At 55.8% G+C, this 21,154-nt stretch overlaps 1 protein-coding gene across 2 annotated transcripts; it reads left to right on the plus strand.

Annotated features, from left to right (window-relative positions):
* The first annotated feature begins 6,252 nt into the window (after nt 1-6,252).
* Nucleotides 6,253-19,267, plus strand: Agap2 (ArfGAP with GTPase domain, ankyrin repeat and PH domain 2). 2 transcript variants are annotated; one of them, XM_055612041.1, is made up of 19 exons: nt 6,253-8,041; nt 9,525-9,583; nt 10,536-10,623; nt 10,788-10,873; nt 11,008-11,155; nt 12,158-12,292; nt 12,568-12,677; nt 13,158-13,316; nt 13,430-13,516; nt 13,599-13,703; nt 14,116-14,278; nt 14,440-14,553; nt 15,429-15,557; nt 16,324-16,383; nt 16,604-16,752; nt 16,848-16,938; nt 17,016-17,238; nt 17,335-17,590; nt 17,715-19,267. In XM_055612041.1, exons 1-19 carry the CDS (start codon nt 6,898-6,900, stop codon nt 17,955-17,957), a joined length of 3,549 nt encoding a protein of 1,182 aa, XP_055468016.1. In that variant the 5' UTR covers nt 6,253-6,897; the 3' UTR covers nt 17,958-19,267. The 2 variants fall into 2 exon arrangements, with proteins under 2 accessions (XP_055468016.1, XP_055468017.1); XM_055612042.1 differs by lacking the exon at nt 16,324-16,383.
* The last annotated feature ends 1,887 nt before the right edge of the window (nt 19,268-21,154 follow it).

Raw genomic sequence — 21,154 nt, forward strand, 5'->3', positions numbered from 1 at the left:
TGCTTCGGAAGGGGGAGCGGTGAGTGGCTGGTTGGACATAGTGCCCTATGGGGGTGAGAAAGGCCACAGCCCTTCTCTTCCTGGACAAAGAAGCAGCGTGGGTGGGAGTGGACCCAGAAAAATGCCCCCACAACTCCACACAGTGATCTGAGTCTATAGGTGCTCACATCCTGTGACTGCCTACAGTCTAGTCTCACTGCTGGGGTCAAACCATAAGTATGGGCCAGGCACTTAAACCCTCTGTACCTCCTTCTTCACCTGTAGAAGAGGGGTGGGTGACAATGAACCTACTCTTACAACCTCTGGGTTGTCCTGAGGACTAAATGAGTTAGAACATCTAAAATGCTTCAATCAGTATGCAGTACCTAGCATCACTGTTATTACTGTTTAGTCCATTTTTATGGAGTCCAGTAAATAATCCAAATGCAACCCCTTTATCTCCAAATATAAAAATGTTCACATACTCATCCATCATAAATCTGTCTCAAAATAAAATACAATAATAAAATAAAATAAATAATAAAATAAAATCTTCTAGATAGTTTTTTTTTCCCAAAGAAGCTATACATAAGAAAACAACTTGACTGGGCGTGGTAGTGTACGCCTTTAGTCCCAGCACTTGGGAGGCAGAGGCAGATGGATCTCTGAGTTTGAGGCCAGTCTGGTCTACAAAGTGAGTTCCAGGACAGCTAGGGCTACTCAGAGAAACCCTGTCTGGAAGGAAGGAAGGAAGGATCATTTATCTCTCCAGACAGGTTCAATCCTTGAAACAAAATAACTAGGAGATGGCTCAGTGGCCAAAGTGCCTGCTGTGCACATGTGAGGACTAGAGTTTGGATCCCAGAGTGTACATGAAAGCCAGGCAGGTGTGCCTGCTGCCTGAAATTCTGTGGCACCCTGGAGGTGGAAACAGGAGGTCCTCAGGGCCAGCTGGCTAGCTAGCTTCTCCTGTCAGCAAGCTCTGGGCTTGCTGAGAGACCCTGCCTCAATAAGCAAATTGGAGAGCAATCAAAAAAGAGGATCCATGCCAGCCATGGACTAACCCACACAGAGGCACACACGCACACGCAAACCACACACATCCTGTGGACGAACTGTAGTTTTAACTATCCTGTCAGTTTAGAACCACTGGGGAAGAGGGTCTCAATGAAGGATTTCGTCTATATTGGGCAGGCTTGTCTTAATTAATTGATGTGGGGAAAATCAGTCCACTGTGAGTGGCCTCATTCCCTAGGCAGGAAGTCAAGAACTGTGTACGAGTGGAGACAGAGAGCTGAACACAATCGAACAGGTGAGCCTGTATACATTCAGTTCTCTCTGCTCTTGGTTATGGGCGCCCTGTGACCGACTGGCTGTTTGAAGTTCCGGACTTGACTTCTCCACAGTGATGGACTATCAGCTGAAATAAACCCTTCTTGAGTAAGTTGCTTTTTGCAGTGTTGTATCATAGCAAGAGACACAAAACCAGAACCTGTGGACACCATACACACACACACACACACACACACACACACACACACACACACGCCAAATAATAATGATAATTGAGTCAAACAACCCATTCCCTATGACCCCCAACTTGCTTTTATCTCATTTTCTCCTTCAGCTCCTCATTTGTCTTCTATTTCAAGTCATGAATCAAGGGCAGAACGATGGTCCCTGAGGAACCAGCTAGCAAGTACCTTGGTTGTATGTATTAAATTAAAAGTATAATTAGATCTCTGTCCACCTGTTATTGGCCTTTCAGCATAATAGTGGTAAATTACCCTACCCTTTGGGCTTACCATGAATATAAATGAAAGTATGTTGTAAATGTTCAGATGTTATACACATGCTAACTAGTGTAGGTTGCCCCCCATTCTTCCCCGTAACTACTGGGGTCTTTTGAATAGGGATGGTTATCATGGGCAGCTAACTATGGAAAGCCTGTAGGAATGTGTAGAGAGTGATGAAGAACTGGAAAGGGAACTCTTTTTTTTTTGTTTATTGTTTTTGTTTTTTGAGACAGTGTTTCTCTGTGTAGCCTTGGCTGCCCTGGACTTGCTTTGTGGAACAGGCAGGCCTCGAACTCACAGAGATCAGCCTGCCTCTGCCTCCCTAAGTGCTGGGATTACATTTGTGGGCCACCATCCCTGGCTTGAACTCTTGATATTTACAACTCTTGATATTTAGCTTTACTGACTGAACTATCTCCCCAGACCAAAGTGCTAAATAACTAAGTGTGCACCGGCACAGACAGGCCTCTGTGATGACAGATTCTGAGACAAATGTGCAAATCACCAAGAATATGGGACCCTACCTGCAATCCCACCAGCCTTCTCCCAGAACCAACACCCATCTTTTTTTTTCTTTTTTCCTTTTCTTTTCTTTTCTTACGCTGGTCTCGAACTTGTGATCCTCCTGCCTCCACCTCCTCAGCAAATCCTACTGGTATAGGCCACCACAACTGGCCATGCCCATCTTGATTAGCTACCTCCCATAGAGACTGTGGGAGGTCTTATTAAGGCTCCATTCACCTGCCTGAGCCATCACAGCTGGGGCTGGCTGTCAGAGCTGAAGGGCCAACGCTAGGGGGTGCAGGAGGTGTAAGAGGTAGCACTCTGTGGGTTGTGGGTTTGAAGCTCACCAGGAAGTGAGGCCGCCAGGAAGGGCGGGCAGGGTCAAGGAGTTCTGGGGAACAGCAGAAGGGGCCTTCTGAAGTCTAGGGGCTGTGGGGTCATGGGCTTCAGGGTCAGAGGTGGTTGTTAGTCTGGCAAGGCAGGTCTGTCTGCGCAACATGCATGCCCAAAGGCAGTTAGCTATAGCCACAGTAAGAGCAGAAGTCAGACGACATGAGGTGGCCAAGCAGGCTCTGAGCCGACTCAGGAAGCTGGCAGAGAGAGTGGGTGACCCTGAACTCCGAGATGGCATCCAGGCCTCACTGGACAGTGTAAGAGGTAAGAGATGCATCGAACCCTAACTTGGCTGCTTTGGGACCAGCACTGGATACAGAAATGCTTAGCGGTGTCTAAACATAGGTTTTTAACTGTTCAAGCAACCACTTCCTAGTTGTTAAGACGGAGCTGGGGCTCAGGAAAGAAGACATTTGGAGAGGATGGGAAAAGGCATGGGGGGGTGTATTATTATTCTTTTTTCCAAAAATGCCCTCTGAACAAAATGCAGGTCACTGTGGAGCTGACCTTGGCAGCAGAGAGTGGATAGCATTGGAGAGACAGATTGTAACAGACACATTAGACCCATTAGTGGTCTCTGTCTGAGGAGTCCAGAACAGGAAGCAGTCAGGGCAGGAGGTTCTGGGACTTGATATTTGCTCATTCCCAGGACCCGGTCAAGATCAGTGACCTCTTGTTCTCCAGCAGTAGAGAAATACACAGAGAAGTATGTGTGCGTGTGTGTGTGTGTCCAGACACACTAACCCGTAAAGCCCCACGCTTTGTACAGCTCCCTGTAACGAGGCCCCCAGGACTTGGCTCAGTCGCCTCTCCTGCGCGCCCGTTTTTGCCTTCCCCTCTACCTCCTTCCGTTCTACCTTCTTAGTGTCATTAGAGTAAGTGTTGACAGCACAGGGAGGAAGTGCTGTCATGGCAACACCATCCGCCACATCCTCCTGCCTACTGTAGCCTGGGGTCCTGTGGTGGAGTCCTGGCAAGTCTGTTCTCCATCCACAAGGCCCAGCACTGAGAACTGGGGGACCTGTTATGTTTCCTCTATCTCCGGATGCCAAGAACTCAGAGAAGCACTTGTTAGTGAATTGTGTCAGGCAGGAGCCCAGATCAGACCCTGATAGATCCAGTTATCAGTCCTCCTCCATTCTTAGCTACTTCTCGGGGAAGGGAGTGTCAAAAACAAACAAACAAACAAACTTGTCTTATCAAGGACACCTTCTGACACCAGGGCACCATTTTGAGGAAGGATTGGTTGATTTAAGTTTTTAATGTCATAGTTCCATTTTCCTTCCATGCCTCTCTCTTCTCATCACCCTTCTGAAGCTAGTGTCTCCGCTCCTGCACGCAGCCCTTTGATAGGAACAACTTCTGCATCTTTTCTGAGATGCTGAGTGCTGGGAAAGGGAATCCTAGTAGGGAGTTCTACAGAATGTCCACCTCTGACCAAACAAAGACATCCCACTTAGTCCTAGAAAGGGGGGCAGAGAGCTGGTGTGATGGGGGCACAGCAGTAGTCCTAGCACTGTAGTGTCACAATGTAGGAGACTGGAACAGGGCTGAGCGTTCTAGGCGGTCTCAGTGACAGCCCTAAACCGGCCTCAGACTCAGCTGCATAAAGAGCAGCTACCGAAAAGTCTTAGAAAGGAAGCTAAAGAGAATGGAGGCTGAGTAGACCCTCTCTCCATATTTCTGTGTGTGGTGTGTAGTGCTGGGATGAAACTGGCCCCCAGGCTTCCTTCATGCCAGGCAAATTTGCTACCACTCTGAATCCCCAGGATAACACTGTCCGTTTTTGGAGACTACCTTTGGGACCTGCTGTTTACCCCAGGCCACCCCTGGATTCACTGTGTAGCTCAGGCTGACCTTAAACTTTCAGCTGTCCTCCTGCCTCAGCTTCCTCCAAAGGGTGTACCACATCACCTGGCAAGGTTCATTTTTGTAAGTACTTTTCATAATTTGTCTACTCTGAGACAGAATTCTGTTCTCACTAAATATGAAGAAAAACTGAGACCACTCCACCCCCAAATATTAAAAAGCTAGCAACTCCCCCTTATGAAATTGTCTCCTTCGTGGAGAAACTAGGGTGGGTCTCCTGTCCAGAGGATGGTGTCATCTGGCCTGAAGGGCACTCCCTAAGAAACCGCTGACCTCCAAGATAGGATCTGGGAGAGAGTGGATATGGGTCTCTGAAGAACAAAGGGCTCCCCGCCTCCCCGTTCAGCCCCCAACCCTTACCCCCTACCAGGCCGAACCCAGTGCTGGCTCCTGCCTGCAAGAGCCGCCCACGGCAGCACTTATTATAGTCTTGGCTGCGTCAAGAGGGTGGGACGCCAAATCAAAGGACCTCCGAGACTCCAGATCCCGGGCAGAGGTCTCCAAGGCTTCAGGGGGACCTTCTTCCTTCCTTCCCCTCCCCCCTCCATGGGGTCTCAGTCTCTCTTCTGCACGGGCTCAACTGCTCATGTTTCTCTGCCCTCCTGGAGGACAAAGCCTTGAACTCCAAAGCCCCTAGAGGGGTGGGGACACAGCGCAAATGGTGTCCATTCACTCTGCGCCCCCTCCCCCTTTTTAACCTGCTGTAAGAACCTGGCTACATAGACCTCAGGAGACTGAATGGAAACCCCTAAAAGGCCGGCTCCCGCTGGCTCAATGAGGGGGCTCCTTGGGTCCAGGGAGCAAAATCCCCCGCAGGTGGGTAACCAGGTGTGAGAGTAGTCCCTTCACCAAGCAGTATCCCCTGATTGGTCTACCACCCATCCTACACACTGATCCCTCCTCTCCGCTTATCCCCGCTGCGGCTTCTGAGGCACTCTTGGAGCTACGGTTGCTATGGAGACTGGATGCATTTTGGAATAAGGGGGGGTGTCAATCGGTAGACGTATTTCTTCCACCTTGAGCCGGGGGCCTTTGACTCACGCTGCAGCTCGGTCTCAGAAGCCTTCGTCTCTCCCCTCCAGAGGCAACCCCCCTCCCTTCCTACCCCACTGAGTTCCTTGTTTGTCCCCATCCCTGGGGAACACTTTTCAAGTTCACTCTGGGACAATCACTCCAAGTTCCAGAGCAGTGAAAGTATTCAGTATGGGGTAGGAGTGGAGGTGGGGTGGGAGAGAGCGCTGGGTGATGAGTAAGGAGACTCATCCAGGTACCCCGAGAAAGAAACGAAAGGGGGTCCTGGGAAGGGATGTCCGGGCTCCTCATCTTCCCATTTCAGCTTTTCCAGAATTGACAGAGACCAAAAGAGTTCTCTCTGTTCCCTGTACCTGTCCAGCCAACAGATCAGATTTTACCTTTGTCCCTAAATGCCACACTCTACATTCGTGTTCCCTAACCTTGGTGTGAGAAAGGAGGGGGCTCGGTAGTTGGTAGAGGGGACTCCAAATCCCAGAAAATCCAGTCCGTGTTTTGGGAGGAAAATCCAGTCCTGGATTTTGTACCACCCTAGCAGACAGCGGTGCTGGGGAGGGGGGAAGAAGAGATGCGGTGGGGGGGCCCGCGGGCCGCCTCCTCCTCAATGTGAGGGGAGCGCCCGGACACAACGCGCATCCGGACGGAGCCGATCCCGGGCGAGCCCCCCCCCCCCCCCCACACACGGACTCTTCTCCAGGATCCACGCCCCTCCCCTCCCAGACCCCAGACCAGTGGGTTCCTACCCCTCCCGTTCCCTGTTCCTCCCTCACCGCTTCCAATATCTCCATCCCGAGCATCCTCCCCGCGCTCCTGCGAATCCCCCGCACAGACAGCCCCACTAGTCTACCCAAAAGACCCCCCCTTTCCCACTGCATCCGCGGCCTCTGCCCATTGAGTCCGCATTCCCGCCCCTGCTTCCCCCCACCCCTGCTTCTACCCTAGCCCCCTGTCCCCTTTTCTGCCCCCTTTTCCTTCATCCCCATTTGCCCCCACTACTGTCCTTCCCACCCTCCTCCGCCCATCTCAGCGCCCCCACCCAGGTCGGGGTGCACGGTCCGGCGCGTCTCCCTGGAGCAGCACCAAGGTCCCGGGGCTCCAAGGGGGTGGGGGCACAGGGCGGGGAGCATGGGGAGGGGGCGCCCCATGTGATGGGAGGGGGGCGCAAGCGGAGGCGGCGGAGGCGGCGGCGACAGCGGAGCCGGGCCGGGGGCTCAGCGGGGTCCGGGGGCTGGGGGCAGCGAGCAGGGCGGCCCCATGGCCGGGCCCCCCTGAGGCAGTCCCGGGGAGTCCCCTCCCCTCCCCAGCTCGGGGGTCTCCGGGCCCCATGAGCCGGGGCGCGGGCGCGCTTCAGCGCCGGACAACGACCTACCTCATCTCGCTGACGCTGGTCAAGCTCGAGTCGGTACCTCCGCCTCCGCCTTCTCCGTCTGCAGCCGCGGCCGGCGCCCCCGGGGCCAGGGGTTCCGAGCCCCGAGACCCCGGCAGCCCCCGAGGCGCGGAGGAGCCCGGCAAGAAGCGGCACGGTCTCTTCCACCGGCAGGATGCGCTGTGGATCAGCACCAGCAGCGCGGGCGCCGGCGGCGCGGAGCCCCCCGCGCTGTCCCCGGCTCCGGCCAGTCCGGCTCGCCCGGTCTCCCCGGCCCCGGGCCGCCGACTGTCCCTCTGGGCCGCCCCTCCGGGACCCCCGCTCCCCGGGGGGCTGAGCCCGGACTCCAAGCCGGGGGGCGCCCCCTCTTCCCGGCGCCCTCTGCTCAGCAGCCCGAGCTGGGGAGGTCCGGAACCCGAGGGCCGGACGGGCGGCGGCGTCCCAGGCTCGTCCTCCCCGCATCCCGGCACCGGTAGCCGAAGGCTCAAGGTGGCGCCTCCTCCGCCGGCTCCCAAGCCTTTCAAGACCGTGACCACTAGTGGAGCCAAGGCCGGCGGGGGCAAGGGCGCGGGGAGCCGCCTGTCATGGCCCGAAAGCGAGGGCAAGCCCAGGGTCAAGGGGTCAAAGAGCACCGCCGGGACTGGAGCTTCTGCCCCTGCGGCCGGCGGGGGAGGGGGCGCTGCAGTCACGACCTCTGGTGGGGTCGGGGCTGGGGCCGGCGCGAGAGGGAAGCTGTCCCCTCGGAAAGGCAAGAGTAAGACCTTGGACAATAGTGACTTGCACCCAGGACCCACCGCCGGCTCTCCTCCGCTCACCGTGCCCGCAACCCCAGTTCCAGCCACTTGTGTCACTGCCGCCTCCACGCAGCCCCTCGGGCCTGCACCCCCTATCACTCTGGAGCCTCCAGCTCCAGGGCTGAAAAGGGGCCGGGAGGGCGGCCGGGCGTCCACTCGTGACCGCAAGATGCTCAAGTTCATCAGCGGTATCTTCACCAAGAGCACAGGGGGGCCCCCCGGCCCCGGGCCCCTTCCCGGACCCCAAGGCCTGTCTTCCAGCAGCGGGTCCAGGGAGCTGCTGGGCGCAGAGCTACGTGCCTCCCCTAGTGAGTAGGAAGGGGTCGGGGCCTGAGACACCTGGAGGCTTACTTGGGTGGGGGGGGGGAGACGCCGTGCACGGACGGGGGCGGGGGGTAGGCTCACTCCTTCACCAGGCGCCGAGGCCAGGGATAGGGCTCTCGAGACGTGACTTGAGTGTTTGGAGAGTGTACTTCCTGGGAAGGATGGCCTTGGTTGATGCCTCCTGGAGACAGAAGGCTCAGACCCCAACCCCGGCCCTGGCCGGGTTCTGGAAGCAAGGCGATAGTGGGTTTGCCTTGTGTGTGGGAGACGCTGGAGGTGCAGGGCATGTGGGAGCCTCAGTTTCCCCGGAGTAACAGGCACAGGTGGCGTGACAAGTGACCTTGCATCAGTTCCTCGCCAGAGACAGCTCTGGGTCGAGAGCGGGCTGCTGGCTTCCCCAGGCCCGGGGAGGCCAGGTTCTGGAGAGGGCGGGGGCTGGGGCGTGCGGATTTAAATATGAGCGGAGAGGGGGCAGGTAGGAAGCCTGGCTTCCCGCACTACCCGCCCCCGCCCTCAGCGGGCCGACCCGAGTGAGTCAGGGGGCGGAACTGCTGCACAGACAGTTCTTACCCCGGGAGACTTGGGAGGCCTACAGGGAGGCGCTTTATTTATTTATTTCTCCCGAGGGGTGCCTTTATTATTATTTTCTGACTGGGAGAGACAGGCGCGTGGGGGGGGGGGGGCGATGGACCAGACACTCCCTGGCGGGGAGGCGGGTCTGGAAGCGGGGGCGGCCGCGGGGGTTTGGCTCCGGAGCGGGTGGGAGCAGATGGCTCCGGATCCCCGAGTCCCCGCCGCAGCTGCGGCGCCCCGGGAACGTCCGGCCGGTGTCAGGCGCGGGGGCTGGACCCGGCGCGGCGGCGCGAGCGAGAATATTTCCTCCCCGAGCTTCTGGTTTCTTTCTGCTTGGGGATGGAGCTTTACCCCGCAGTTCTCTCGGAGGCCATGGAGATGTAGGCAGAGGAAATCCCAAGTTCTGTCCCCTTGACTGATGGACAGGGGTTACAACTACCTGTGCCACTGACCTTGAAAAAAACGGCAGGAAAGCCCCCTCCTACCTTCTCTCCGGTGAAATAGAGATGGTAGAAGAAGGGTTCCCTTCTAGGCCCTCCCTCAGCGGATCTGCCCCAAGAATGTTAGGTGTGTCCCTGTGGTCTGTGCAGTGGCAGGAGAAGCTGGGAAAGTCCTGGTCTGGTCGGGGCAAGGACCCACGTTGGGGACGTGTTTAAGGGAGAAGCCAGCTGAAGTATTTTTGTCTTGCTAGCTCTGTTGCTAAGCAACCACTGAGCAGTGGCAACAGCTGTGCGGAGAGCAGAGGCTGGGATGGGAGGACTGGGGACACTCCAAGACCTGAGGCAGGGCAGGCAGGGTGCTAGGGGTCAGGTGAGCCGCTTGGAAAGAGTGGCTGAGGGCTAGGAGTCCTCCCAGGCCTGAGCCTCCCATCTTACTGCACCCTTCCCTTTTCAGAGGCTGTGGTCAATAGCCAGGAATGGACTTTGAGCCGCTCAATTCCCGAACTGCGCCTGGTAGGTAACACAGCCTTTTGGTCTGCAGGGAAAGTTTGCCTCCTCCCTTCCCCTTCCCTCCCTGACAGAACCAAGAACTGAGGGGGCTGCTCATTACTCTACAACTTCTCTGGTCTTCATGCTGTCTCTCCATTTGTCCAGGCTTCTCATGTCTGGCATTAAAAAACAAAACAACACAAAACCTCTTGATGTGTTGCTTAGAACTGGGCAAAACTTTCAGTTAATGCCTGGGTCTATACCATGCTACACAAACAGGTTCAAAGTGTTTGCTAAACGACACATGAAAAGCGGTCTTTGCTGGGCAAGGTGGTACAGGCCTATAATCCCAGCACTCAGAGAGGCAGAGGCAGGCAGATCTCTGTGATCTGATCAATAAAGCAAGCTCCAGGACAGCCAGGGCTACACAGAGACACCCTGTCTCAAAAACAAAAAAGGGTGTGTGTGTGGTCTACTTGGGCCATTGGACCATGACTGGAGGCTCTGGAGGTCCGTCTTTGGTGGCATGATACTGCCAGTTCCTGTGGGCTCTGACATGAGCAGAATAAGTGTCTTGCTTTTTTTTTTCTTTTAGTTTTTCAAGACAGGGTTTCTCTGTGCCGCCTTGGCTGTCCTAGATTCCCTCTTAAAAAGAGTTTATTTTATTATATTAGTCTGCCTTCATGTGTGTCAGTGTGAGGGTGTCAGATCTCCTGCAACTATTATTACAGACAGTTGTGAGCTGCCATGTGGTTGCTGGGAATTGAACTCAGGTCCTTTGGAACAACAGCCAGTGCTCTTAACCACTGAGCCATCTCTCCAGCCCCCTGGGCTCACTTTTGGAGACCAAGCTGGCCTCAAACTCTCAGAGATCTGCCTGCCTCTGCCTTCCGAGTGCTGGGATTACAGGTGTGTGCCACCATACCCGCCTTTCCTTGCCCTTGCTTAACTCCTGCTGTCTCCATATCTCCCTTAGGGTGTGCTGGGTGATGTCAGAAGTGGGAAGTCGTCTCTCATCCACAGATTCCTCACGGGTTCATACCAGGTGCTGGAGAAGACTGAGAGTGAGTTCTCAGAAACCACAGGAAGCTAAGGCTGGGGCCAGGGATCCACCAGAAAGACCAGTGCCTGGGCAGGTCCAAGTTGAGTCCAGGCACAAGAGCTAAGTTCAGGGACTATGGAAGGTTTGGTGACACCCCTCTGAGCACTTTGCCACTCTCCTGGGCAGGCGAGCAGTACAAGAAGGAGATGCTGGTGGATGGCCAAACTCATCTGGTGCTGATCCGAGAGGAGGCAGGAGCACCTGATGCCAAGGTGAGAGGCAGGCAGGGTCAATGAGGCTGCTTTGCAAAGGGCACTTGCAAAGGGCCTTGCCGGGAGCCCCTGTGAGTGGCCTCCAGAGCAGGTGGCCCGTATGACCCTCTGTTTGCCCTCTCATCCCCTGCAAGTTCTCAGGCTGGGTAGATGCGGTGATCTTCGTCTTCAGCCTGGAGGACGAGAGCAGCTTCCAGGCTGTGAGCCGCCTCCATGGGCAGCTGAGCTCCCTGCGCGGGGAGGGCCGAGGAGGTCTGGCCCTGGCTCTGGTTGGGACTCAAGGTAAGGAGGAAGTGTGAAAGTCATCCTTTTAAAGTAGGATGCCCCCACCCCAGCGTTGCCCGCCATGGTTGCCAAATTGGCAAGGTATCTGAACTGGCTACTTAGATTCCAGCAACCCTCTAGAGGGAGCCTGATGTCCAAATAAGGAAGCGATGAACCAAACAAGGTCTGAGCTGAGAAAAGAGAACAGCCTGGGAGGGAAAGGCAGCTGTAAGGGCCATCTCCGATCCCCTCTGGAGATGTCCATCACCTACTGTGTGCTCACATCACCACTTCTGACGTCACTACCTCAAAACACACAGAAAATGCCAAGTCCTCCTTTGGATGGAAAGCTGGGTCAGGCTGACACTGTTGCAGGGAAATTTCTCTACAAACAGAGGAAACAAGGAAATCTGGAGGCAATCAGGTGGGCAGAAAACTTTCAGTTCTCCTAGTAGTAGCTCAGAAGCAGTCAGACTGCCCGTGACAGGAGGGGCGCTGTCACCACCCCTCTGCTCAGGACCCAGGACGACCCAGGTGGCTGCACATGCCGCTGCCAGTGCTGGCCTCCACTTGCCTCTTACCTCCTGGTTTCTGACTGTACGATGAAGAGCCCACCTAGTACCTGCAGGCGTCCAACTCTCCCAGGCTGGTGTCCTGTCACTCAGGTCTCAGATTCAGCGATTTCTCAGGATAGGATGTTTATCAGCTGTGAATTACAGCTGTTGTCAGGAAGCTCCGCTCAGCCTCTGAGGTAATGCCTGAAAGTGTGCGCGCACACACACACACACACACACACACAGAGAGAGAGAGAGAGAGAGAGAGAGAGAGAGGCATGCACAGGGCCCTGTATTCACAAAGGGCCTTACACACTAGAGGCTTATATACTGTCCACTCGAGGACAGGCGCTCTTTCACACTCAGCTCTAGGAGGTCTAGCCTGGGCTCCAAACAATGGTAAAGGGAATCATGAACGTTGGAGGAAGGTACCTCAGCAGTCCTGCCCGCTTTCCTGTCCCCTCAGACAGGATCAGCGCATCCTCTCCTCGAGTGGTGGGTGATGCTCGTGCGAGGGCTCTGTGCACAGACATGAAACGGTGCAGCTACTATGAGACCTGTGCGACGTACGGGCTGAATGTGGACCGGGTCTTCCAGGAGGGTGAGTCCCCAGCATCTGATAGTGGAGAGCTGGAGATACCATGGTATTCCAGAGGCCCAGTATCCAGTTCCATGCTTCCCAGTGGCAGGAAGTTGGCCCCCGGGAGGGAAGAGGAGCCTATGGAATTTGTGTCAGTGAATTCACTGGTTCTTTCTGGGAGGATCTGGCTAGACCACAGGTGGCACAGAGGCCCTGGGGACAGGAAGTTGGGGCTATATTATCTCCTGGGGACTTCTCAGGGGAGGGTGTGGGTGTCCAACCCCCATTTCCTTCAGTGGCCCAGAAGGTGGTGACCTTACGCAAACAGCAGCAGCTCCTGGCCGCCTGCAAGTCTCTGCCCAGCTCGCCCAGCCACTCAGCTGCTTCCACTCCTGTAGCTGGGCAGGTGAGATGTGGGGTCAGAGGCTGATGCCAACCTTAAAGGAGGTGGGGAGGCCGGTAGGATTAGAAGAGATATGGCTCAGCAAGGCGTGGCGGCACACACCTTTAATCCCAGTGCTCAGGAGGCAGAGGCAGGCAGATCTCTGAGTTCGAGGCCAACCTGGTCTAAGAGTGATTCCAGAACAGCCAGGACTACACAGAGCAACCCTGTCAAAAAAAAAAAAGAGAGAGAGAGAGAGGAAAGAAAGAAGGAAAGGAAGGAAGGAAGGAAGGAAGAAAGAAAAAGGAAAAAGGAAGCAACATTGAACTGGAAATCAGCCAGCCCCAGTTGCACAGTACAATGCTCAGGAAGTCAAACTTCACAGAACTTAAAGCAGTGTGAGAATGCTGGGGAGATTTGTGTTGCTGGTGGCAATATGGGGGAATAATGAGGACGGAAGGGAAGGCCTCATACCTGGATCCTACATTCTGCTGACTCCTCCAGGCTAGCAACGGGGGCCACACCAGCGACTACTCTTCTTCCCTCCCATCCTCACCCAATGTTGGACATCGGGAACTCCGTGCTGAGGTGGCTGCAGTGGCTGGGTTGAGCACCCCAGGGTCCCTGCACCGAGCAGCTAAGCGAAGGACCAGCCTTTTTGCGGTATTGGACGTGCTGACCCCCCTTTCCTTCTGTCCTGTTGCCTGCCCATCATGCTTAGTCTCTAGTTCCCTGTGTGGGGCTCGTCCTCTCGGCTAATCCAGTCATCATTCCAGAACCGTCGGGGCAGTGATTCCGAGAAGCGCAGCTTAGACAGTCGGGGAGAGACGACAGGCAGTGGGCGAGCCATCCCCATTAAACAGGTAAGAGGGTTAGGAGCTGAAGAAAGGTTCAAAGCAGCTTCTCTTAGCCAGCTCTTCTCCCACACGCCTTCCTGTTTTCCAGAGCTTCCTGCTGAAGCGAAGTGGCAATTCCTTGAACAAAGAATGGAAGAAGAAATATGTGACTCTGTCCAGCAACGGCTTTCTGCTCTACCATCCCAGCATCAATGTGAGTAGCAGAGGTGGTCATTACTGGAAAACTGTGGACATCCCTCTGGTTCTTTCTATGCCTCTGAAAAGTCTTCACACCATTTCTGGGAAGCTTTAGTCCTGCTCTCTTAGGTTCAGCACCTAGTTTTAGAGCCCACCATCTGTCCTTGCTGGGGATAGGAGGGTAAATTCTCTGCCCTCAAGAACTTGTAGTCTAGTGGGCGAGTACCAAGGATGGCCTGTCCCTGGCCTGCCATGCAGGGAGTACTCCCAGGCCAAGTCTGACAGGCCTCCTCCTCCAGGCTCTTCCTAACCCAGTCAGCTCCCAGGGCCCCTTTCTATCTTGTATGCCTAATTCTCAGCACCTCCAAAGACCAGAACTGCACCCTCGAAACATTGTCCGTACACTGTCTAACGCCGTACTTCTACAGGATTACATCCACAGTACACACGGCAAGGAGATGGACCTGCTACGGACAACGGTCAAAGTCCCGGGCAAGCGGCCCCCAAGGGCCATCTCTGCTTTTGGCCCTTCAGCCAGCATCAATGGGTTGGTCAAGGACATGAGCGCTGTCCAAATGGGTGAAGGCCCTGGTGAGTGGGGACCATTACATGGGGTCAGGGGAAGAGGCAGGGAACAGTGGTGGGGTCAGGAAGGAGTTGGGGGTACAGTGGCTGTGTGAGGTGGGGGCTGATCAAGAGGGAGGGCTGGGAGACAGGTTCACTGATGTCTCCTCTTCCCCTCCTTACCACAGAAGCATCTACTCCCATGCCAAGCCCCAGCCCCAGTTCGCTGCAGCTTCCAACAGACCAGACATCCAAGCATCTGCTGAAACCAGACAGGAACTTGGCCCGTGCCCTTAGCACTGGTCAGTGCTTCCAGAGCCAAATGGGATATGCGTGGGAAGTGAAATAAGGTGGAGGCTTAGAGCAGGACTGAGGGACCGAGGGTGTGAGGGACTCGCACCAAGCTCATACGACGTGTCTGTCATGGCAGTGAAGAGTAGTCTCCAGACCGTCTGCCTGCCTGCCGAGCTCAAGTTTCTGGTTTGACATACTACACGGGAGGCAAGCTTCTTGACCTCCTCATGCTTCAGCTTCTGCTCTACAGGAACTGGCTCTAAGACAGTGGGTTCTCAACCTGTGGGTCACTGACCCCTTTGACAACCCTGTATCTCCAAAAATCCTTACATTATGATTCATAACAGTAGAAAAATTACAGTTATGAATTTTATGGTTACAGGAATAATTTACGGTTGGGGGTCACCACAATATAAGGAGCTGTATTAAAAGGCTGCGGCATTTGGAAGATTGGGAACCACTGAGGACCTTAACTAGCACATCAGTGTTTGAAATGTTTGGAGAGTATATCTACAGAGGGTACACATACACGATATACACACATGCATAAGCAAGAAGCAACCGTAGTAAATGTTCTTCACACAGCTTACCAGCTGGAGATTAGTATCCACAGTTTAGGAATGAAAAAAGTAAGGCTCAGAAGGTTAATGAGCTTGCTCAAAGAACTCCAAGTCAATAAGTTGCAGTCAGGAGCTGAGTACAATCGACTCCAAAGCACTCGCTCATCTGCTCACCTCCCCAGGAATGATCCAGGGGCCCTCTTGGATAGTGTCAGCTGAGGAGATAGTCTAAAATGCCAGTCAGTCCAGGGCAGGATGCAAGCTATTGGGAAGTCTATGGAAGGGCCACTGAGGCACTGTGTTCCCCTCCCTTCCTCCCTAAGACTGTACCCCCTCTGGCGACCTCAGTCCCCTGAGTCGGGAGCCCCCACCTTCCCCCATGATGAAGAAGCAGAGGAGGAAGAAGCTGAGCACGCCGTCCAAGACTGAAGGCTCGGCTGTGCAGGCCGAAGGTGAGGTCGCGGTGGGTAGTTCCACTCCCACTCCAGACCCTCACCCCTGTATCCCAACCCTGCCCTGGCTCCTGTGGAACAGGAGAAGCGCCTGAATTCAGTGCCTGACTGTCATTACCACTGCACATAACTGCGTGGAGAAAGACGCACACCGACTGGCTCTTGTCCCTGTACCCCGCCCCTGTTCTTTTCCTCACTCCTAGTTCCTGCCCTCATATGCACTTCTGACCCATTTGTGTATGTAGATAGTACTGCAGCCCCTGAACACCCAGGCCCTGGTGACTCCCCCTCACCTGCTCTCAGTAACCAGTGACTGGCAGCTTCCTCCAAGAGCCATTGACCACTGACCCCGTCCCTTTTAACAGTCCCCACCCACCCTCTCCAGGTCTGTTGACTTCTAAGCCCCAGGGTCCTCATCCCAGCCTCTCCTCCCTTTCCTGCTATCCACACAGATTCTGACACCCCATCCCCCAAAGAGACCAGGTTTCTCTCTGGCCACAGTACCCGCCCCCGCCCCTGTCCTCCTCCGGGTGCTCGGACCCGGGTTCCAGACCTGCCTATTCTCACGGCTCTTGGCTTCTGCTCCACTCTGCTCTGGGGCCACTGACTTTAGTTCTGCTTTCTCTCCCCATCTGTCTGTCCTGCTTTGTCTCTGGCACTCTCTGTCACTGTCTATCTCTCCATCTGCCTCCTTCTCTTTTCTCGGTCTCTTTTTCTCTGTTGTGCTCTCCACTCTGTCTCTATCTCCTTCGCTTCGGGAAACCAGCCAAGCGCAAAATGTGGAAACTAAAATCCTTTGGTAGTTTAAGAAATATTTATAAAGCAGGTAACTAGCGGGAGCCGGGAGGGGTGCTAAGCCGGGGTGCAGTGGGGTGGGGGCCCTGCCTCTCCCTGCATGCGCTGGGCTTCCTGCTGTTCCCACCCTTGGCTTCCCTTCCCTCCACTGTCCCCCTCCTAGGGCTCCAAGGACAACAGGGAGGAAGGGTTTGGGGAAGGCTGCTTGCTTGAACTCTGTCCCTCATGACCTCTCCTGTTCACCCACCCAGAGGAGAACTTTGAGTTCCTGATCGTGTCCAGCACTGGTCAGACATGGCACTTCGAGGCAGCCAGCTTCGAGGAGAGGGATGCCTGGGTTCAGGCCATCGAGAGTCAGATCCTGGCCAGCCTTCAGTGCTGTGAGAGCAGCAAGGTCAAGGTAACCCTTTTGACGTTGTTTATGGGGCTAGCAGGAGTGGCTGAGGGTCAGAGGTGCTGCTGCACCGTCAGTGCTAACCTCACTGCCCTCTGCAGCTGCGCACGGACAGTCAAAGCGAAGCTGTGGCCATCCAGGCAATCCGCAACGCAAAGGGAAACTCCACCTGCGTGGACTGTGGAGCCCCCAGTAAGTGAGGGCACAGACTAGAGTTAGCTGTCCTCTGATGAATGGCGGGGTGGCTTACTGTTGCATCCTGCCCCCAGACCCCACGTGGGCCAGTTTGAACCTGGGTGCGCTCATCTGCATCGAGTGTTCTGGCATCCACCGGAACCTGGGCACACACCTGTCCCGCGTGCGGTCGCTGGACTTGGATGACTGGCCCCGGGAGCTGACCCTGGTGCTGACGGCAATTGGCAACGACACGGCCAACCGCGTGTGGGAGAGCGACACTCGAGGCCGTGCCAAGCCAACGCGCGACTCTTCGAGGTAAAGATAGAGGACTGGGATGGAGGTTGTACAGTTCCTGGGAGGTCCTGACTAGAGGTCCCCTACGACTCTTTCCCTTGGTCCCTGGTACTGCAGGGAGGAGCGTGAGTCATGGATTCGCGCCAAGTACGAGCAGCTGCTGTTCCTGGCGCCTCTGGGCACCACCGAGGAGCCGCTGGGCCGCCAGCTGTGGGCCGCTGTGCAGGCCCAGGACGTGGCCGCCGTTCTGCTCCTTCTGGCCCACGCGCGACATGGGCCGCTCGACACCAGCGTGGAGGACCCACAGCTCCGCTCGCCACTGCACTTGGCCGCCGAGCTCTCCCACGTTGTCATCACGCAGCTGCTGTTGTGGGTACGTGAGCGGAGAGGTAGGGAAAGGGAGCTTGGAGGTGGGCTTGCAGCCGTCGGGGGGCTGGCGGGAGGCGTGTGGAAGTCCCCTGGGTGGTTCGTGGTCACACGGTTTTTTCCTCCTGCAGTACGGCGCGGATGTGGCGGCCCGAGATGCGCAGGGCCGCACGGCACTGTTCTACGCCCGCCAGGCTGGCAGCCAGCTGTGTGCGGACATCCTCCTCCAGCACGGCTGCCCAGGAGAGGGCGGCAGCACCGCCACCACCCCCAGTGCGGCCACCACCCCTAGCATCACCGCCACGCCCAGCCCGAGGCGCAGGAGCAGCGCTGCCAGCTTGGGCCGAGTGGACACCACCATTGCGCTGGTATAGTTGTCCAGCAGCTGGAGAGACACTCCCCACCCCTGCACGGGCTGGGCACGACTACACCGGGTGGACCGCTGGACAGATGCACCCACTCACCTCTCCAGTCTGCACCCCGCCCCACGGGAGCACTTCCTACCCCCTCGTGGGCACAGCCCCGCACGCCTCCCAGGAGACACAAACTCACCTCCCTCTCCCCAGCGAGGCACGGAGACCCTAGATCAACCTGCCCCTACTCCACCGTGTCCTTACTTGGATTGCCCTAGGTCTACCTGCTGGGAGTTTGCGGCTGTGTGGGCTCCAGGGTGCTTGGATTTGCTGGCTCTTGCTCCCTAGGGGCGGGGCGGGGAAGAGATCCAGTCCTGCCTTCGCTCTGCAGTCTGGTGGAGAGAGCCAAAACCCAGGCTGGCTCCTGGGGCCACGCTACACCAGAGGGAGGGTTTAGTAATGGGAGCCCTGCGACTTGGGACCAATTTGGGGACCCCACCCCTTCCATGCTGATCTCACTGCCCAGTGAGGGGGAAGGGCAGCGAGGGGCAGGACCCCTGCTGCCCGTGGAGGTGGAGGGGTCCCCAACCCTTTCCGTGAAAGGGACCATGAGGAGTGGGATTCAGATATCCCCCTCTTCCTATCTATGAACGGAAGCTAAAGAGCCAGGGGGAGCCAGAGAGCCCAGGTCCTTCCCCTTAACGATCTTGGGGTGGAGGAGAAGGATTGGAACAGGAGGGGGCTAGAGAGGGGCCTTGTAATTTATTGCTTTGTTCCCCCACATGGGGATGGGGTGGGTAGGGGCAAGGGGAGGGCATTTCAGGGTAGGGGAAGCCAGGGGAGGGCTGGGTGGGCTGGGGTGGGGTGCTCTCGGGTTGTGTCTGTGACCGTGACTGCGTACCTGTGACTGTGCAGCACCCACGGTGATCTGGGGTAGGGGCACCCCTACAATGGGACCCCTCCCCCATAATCCTTTCTGTCCAGCCCCTCTCCCACTGGAGCAGCTCCAGGTCTGTTTCTCTATCCTTTGCTCCCCCCCAGCCAGGGCTGAGAGGGTGTGCAGTAGCTGGGTTTCAAGGTCCTGGCCCCATCCCCAGAAAGGGGGAGGCGGAGTGGACGCACCTGGCCCAGCCCTGCCTCCTTTAGTCAACCCAGGCTCTGGGCTGTCTGTGTCAGTGGTTCCGGTCTTTTTTCTTTTTTTCCTGGCTAAACTATTTTATAAAAGACCAGGTAATGGGGGAGTGGAGGGAGGAGGGGCGGGGGTTGCCCACTCTCACCTCCAAAGCAGGTGGTGTGAATCTTAACAGTAATTAAAGAGGAAGTTGATTTTGTGTAGGGGGTGAGATGCTGGTCTGTTATTGATCAGGCAGCAAGGGTGTGCCGGTCGATGCTGGGCAACTGGAGACGGAAAGAAGGGCCGGGCCAAGGTGCCGGCAGCTCTTGGGCTAGGCTTAGAACAGTCCCCACAGGCACAGAGGAGTTCCAGCCTGGCCCACCAGGCCTGGGCTTGTGAGGTGGGAGCAGCAGCCGGGACCTGACGGCAAAATTGGCACAGTCAGTGCTTAACCTGGAAAAAGTTGGAGTGTAGTGTTTGGAGCGACAGACAGGCCTAGGGGCTTGCAGGCTGAGAAGGCAGGATTGTTTTGGTTCAAGAATGAGCAGATTTGGTTGGAAACCTGGCTCACTGTGCCCTAGCTAGGGGATGTTGGGCAGGTGACCTCAGTGACTCGCACTGAGAGGGCACCTGTAAGTGCTGTGGACCTGGGGAAGAATGCTAACCCCATCCCTGCGCATCACAGCTAATGGGGGTGGAGGTAGCCAGCGCTAGGAGCTGAAAAAAGATTCCCCAACATTTACAGGGCCTGGGGCCCACCGGGTCCATGCTAGCTCAGGTAGGCATTTGCCCACTTTTATTGTCACAGTATCCTGAGCTATAGTGCCACAGCTCAGCACACAGCCAACCCTGCTGCTTTTCTGTAGATAAGCACCCAAGCCTGATAAGGGCATGAAGGGTGGTGCTAGAGTAGCAGCTAAAGCAGGTTGGGCGTCCACATGCTATTGTCTACCTTGAGGAATAGGCTCATGGCACCGGCATCTTTGGGGGAGGTTGATTGTAAACCCTGGTGTCCTCTGAAGTGTTCCTCTGTAGATAAGCCAGTGAACTCACAGGGTCTGGTCATAGCTCCAGACATAGGTCTCATCTGGCGGCTGTTCCCCCAGGGTAGGTAATCACCTAGCACCTACATCAGGCCTGTGGTCAAGAGGGGCAGAGACAGGACAACCTGAGAGACCCCACGGCCTGTCGGTGGAGACCCTTGGTCCCTTTCATCCTTTCCACCTTCTGCTCATAGCAAAAGCTCACATCCTTTCTCAGACGCTTAGGGTGTTAGGGTATAGGGAGGAAACACGGACTCTGGTCATGAAGTCACCTGTCAAGGGGTCCACAGGCCAGTGAGAAATGGTCAGAATGTCAGCAAACTCTACCGCCCAGTGATTGATTTCTTATAATGGGTTACATTAGTCTTGTGGGACGGGAGACGAAGCCCTGGAGGCTGTGGCCCAGTGAGAAGGGCGCTCCTGGATTGGGCACAGGCAAGCTGCTGCTCTCTCCTGCCTGTGCAGCCGCCCAGCAGCTATGCACTTCCACACTTGGGATCTTGTCCACAAACCTCCCCACCGCCTTCAGAATGCCATCTGCCACACACCTGCTGTTTTATTCCTTTTGTTTGCCTTAGCACAGCTGAGGCTGACTGACCTTCATGGGAATTCTGCCAAAAGTCAAAAGAAAGGAAAAAGGAATTTATTATGGAAAGTCCAAGCTGACTCAGTGCAGTAAGGTCTCTACATTTTCTGACCAGGAGGCACCAGCGATAAATGTGCTGAAGCTTTTTGTCTGTCCTGCAGCATCACAGCAGCTTTCAGGGTTCCCTAAGGCTCACTTCCACACCCTCATCCCTTCAGAGTGCAATGCTGGTTTGTAACCGGCCCAGCCTCATTACTGCCCCCTGGTGGCCAGTGCTGTCAGAACCGGAGGGCAAATGACCTGTTCTAGGTTCTACTGAGAACCCCATGGCCACTCTCCAGACAGCTAAGCTCTCACCCCACTGCACCATCTATCCCAAAAGACTCTCATGGGTGTGCACAGCAGGACTTGTCTACATTTCAAAACACTTAAGTGTAACAGGCACAGTCAGCACTCATTCACATTCAGCAAGGTT

The sequence above is a fragment of the Psammomys obesus genome, unplaced genomic scaffold (genome assembly GCF_907164565.1).
Source record: "Psammomys obesus unplaced genomic scaffold, mPsaObe1.curated_primary_1811, whole genome shotgun sequence".
In the NCBI taxonomy this organism is placed as follows: domain Eukaryota; kingdom Metazoa; phylum Chordata; class Mammalia; order Rodentia; family Muridae; genus Psammomys; species Psammomys obesus.

Coding starts and splice junctions, on each gene's coding strand:
- Agap2 (XM_055612041.1), top strand. CDS start 6,898: ATGAGCCGGGGCGCGGGCGCGCTTCAGCGCCGGACAACGACCTACCTC. Junction 16,384..16,603: donor AAGAAATATTTATAAAGCAG/GTAACTAGCGGG, acceptor TCACCCACCCAG/AGGAGAACTTTGAGTTCCTG. Junction 17,591..17,714: donor TCACGCAGCTGCTGTTGTGG/GTACGTGAGCGG, acceptor TTCCTCCTGCAG/TACGGCGCGGATGTGGCGGC.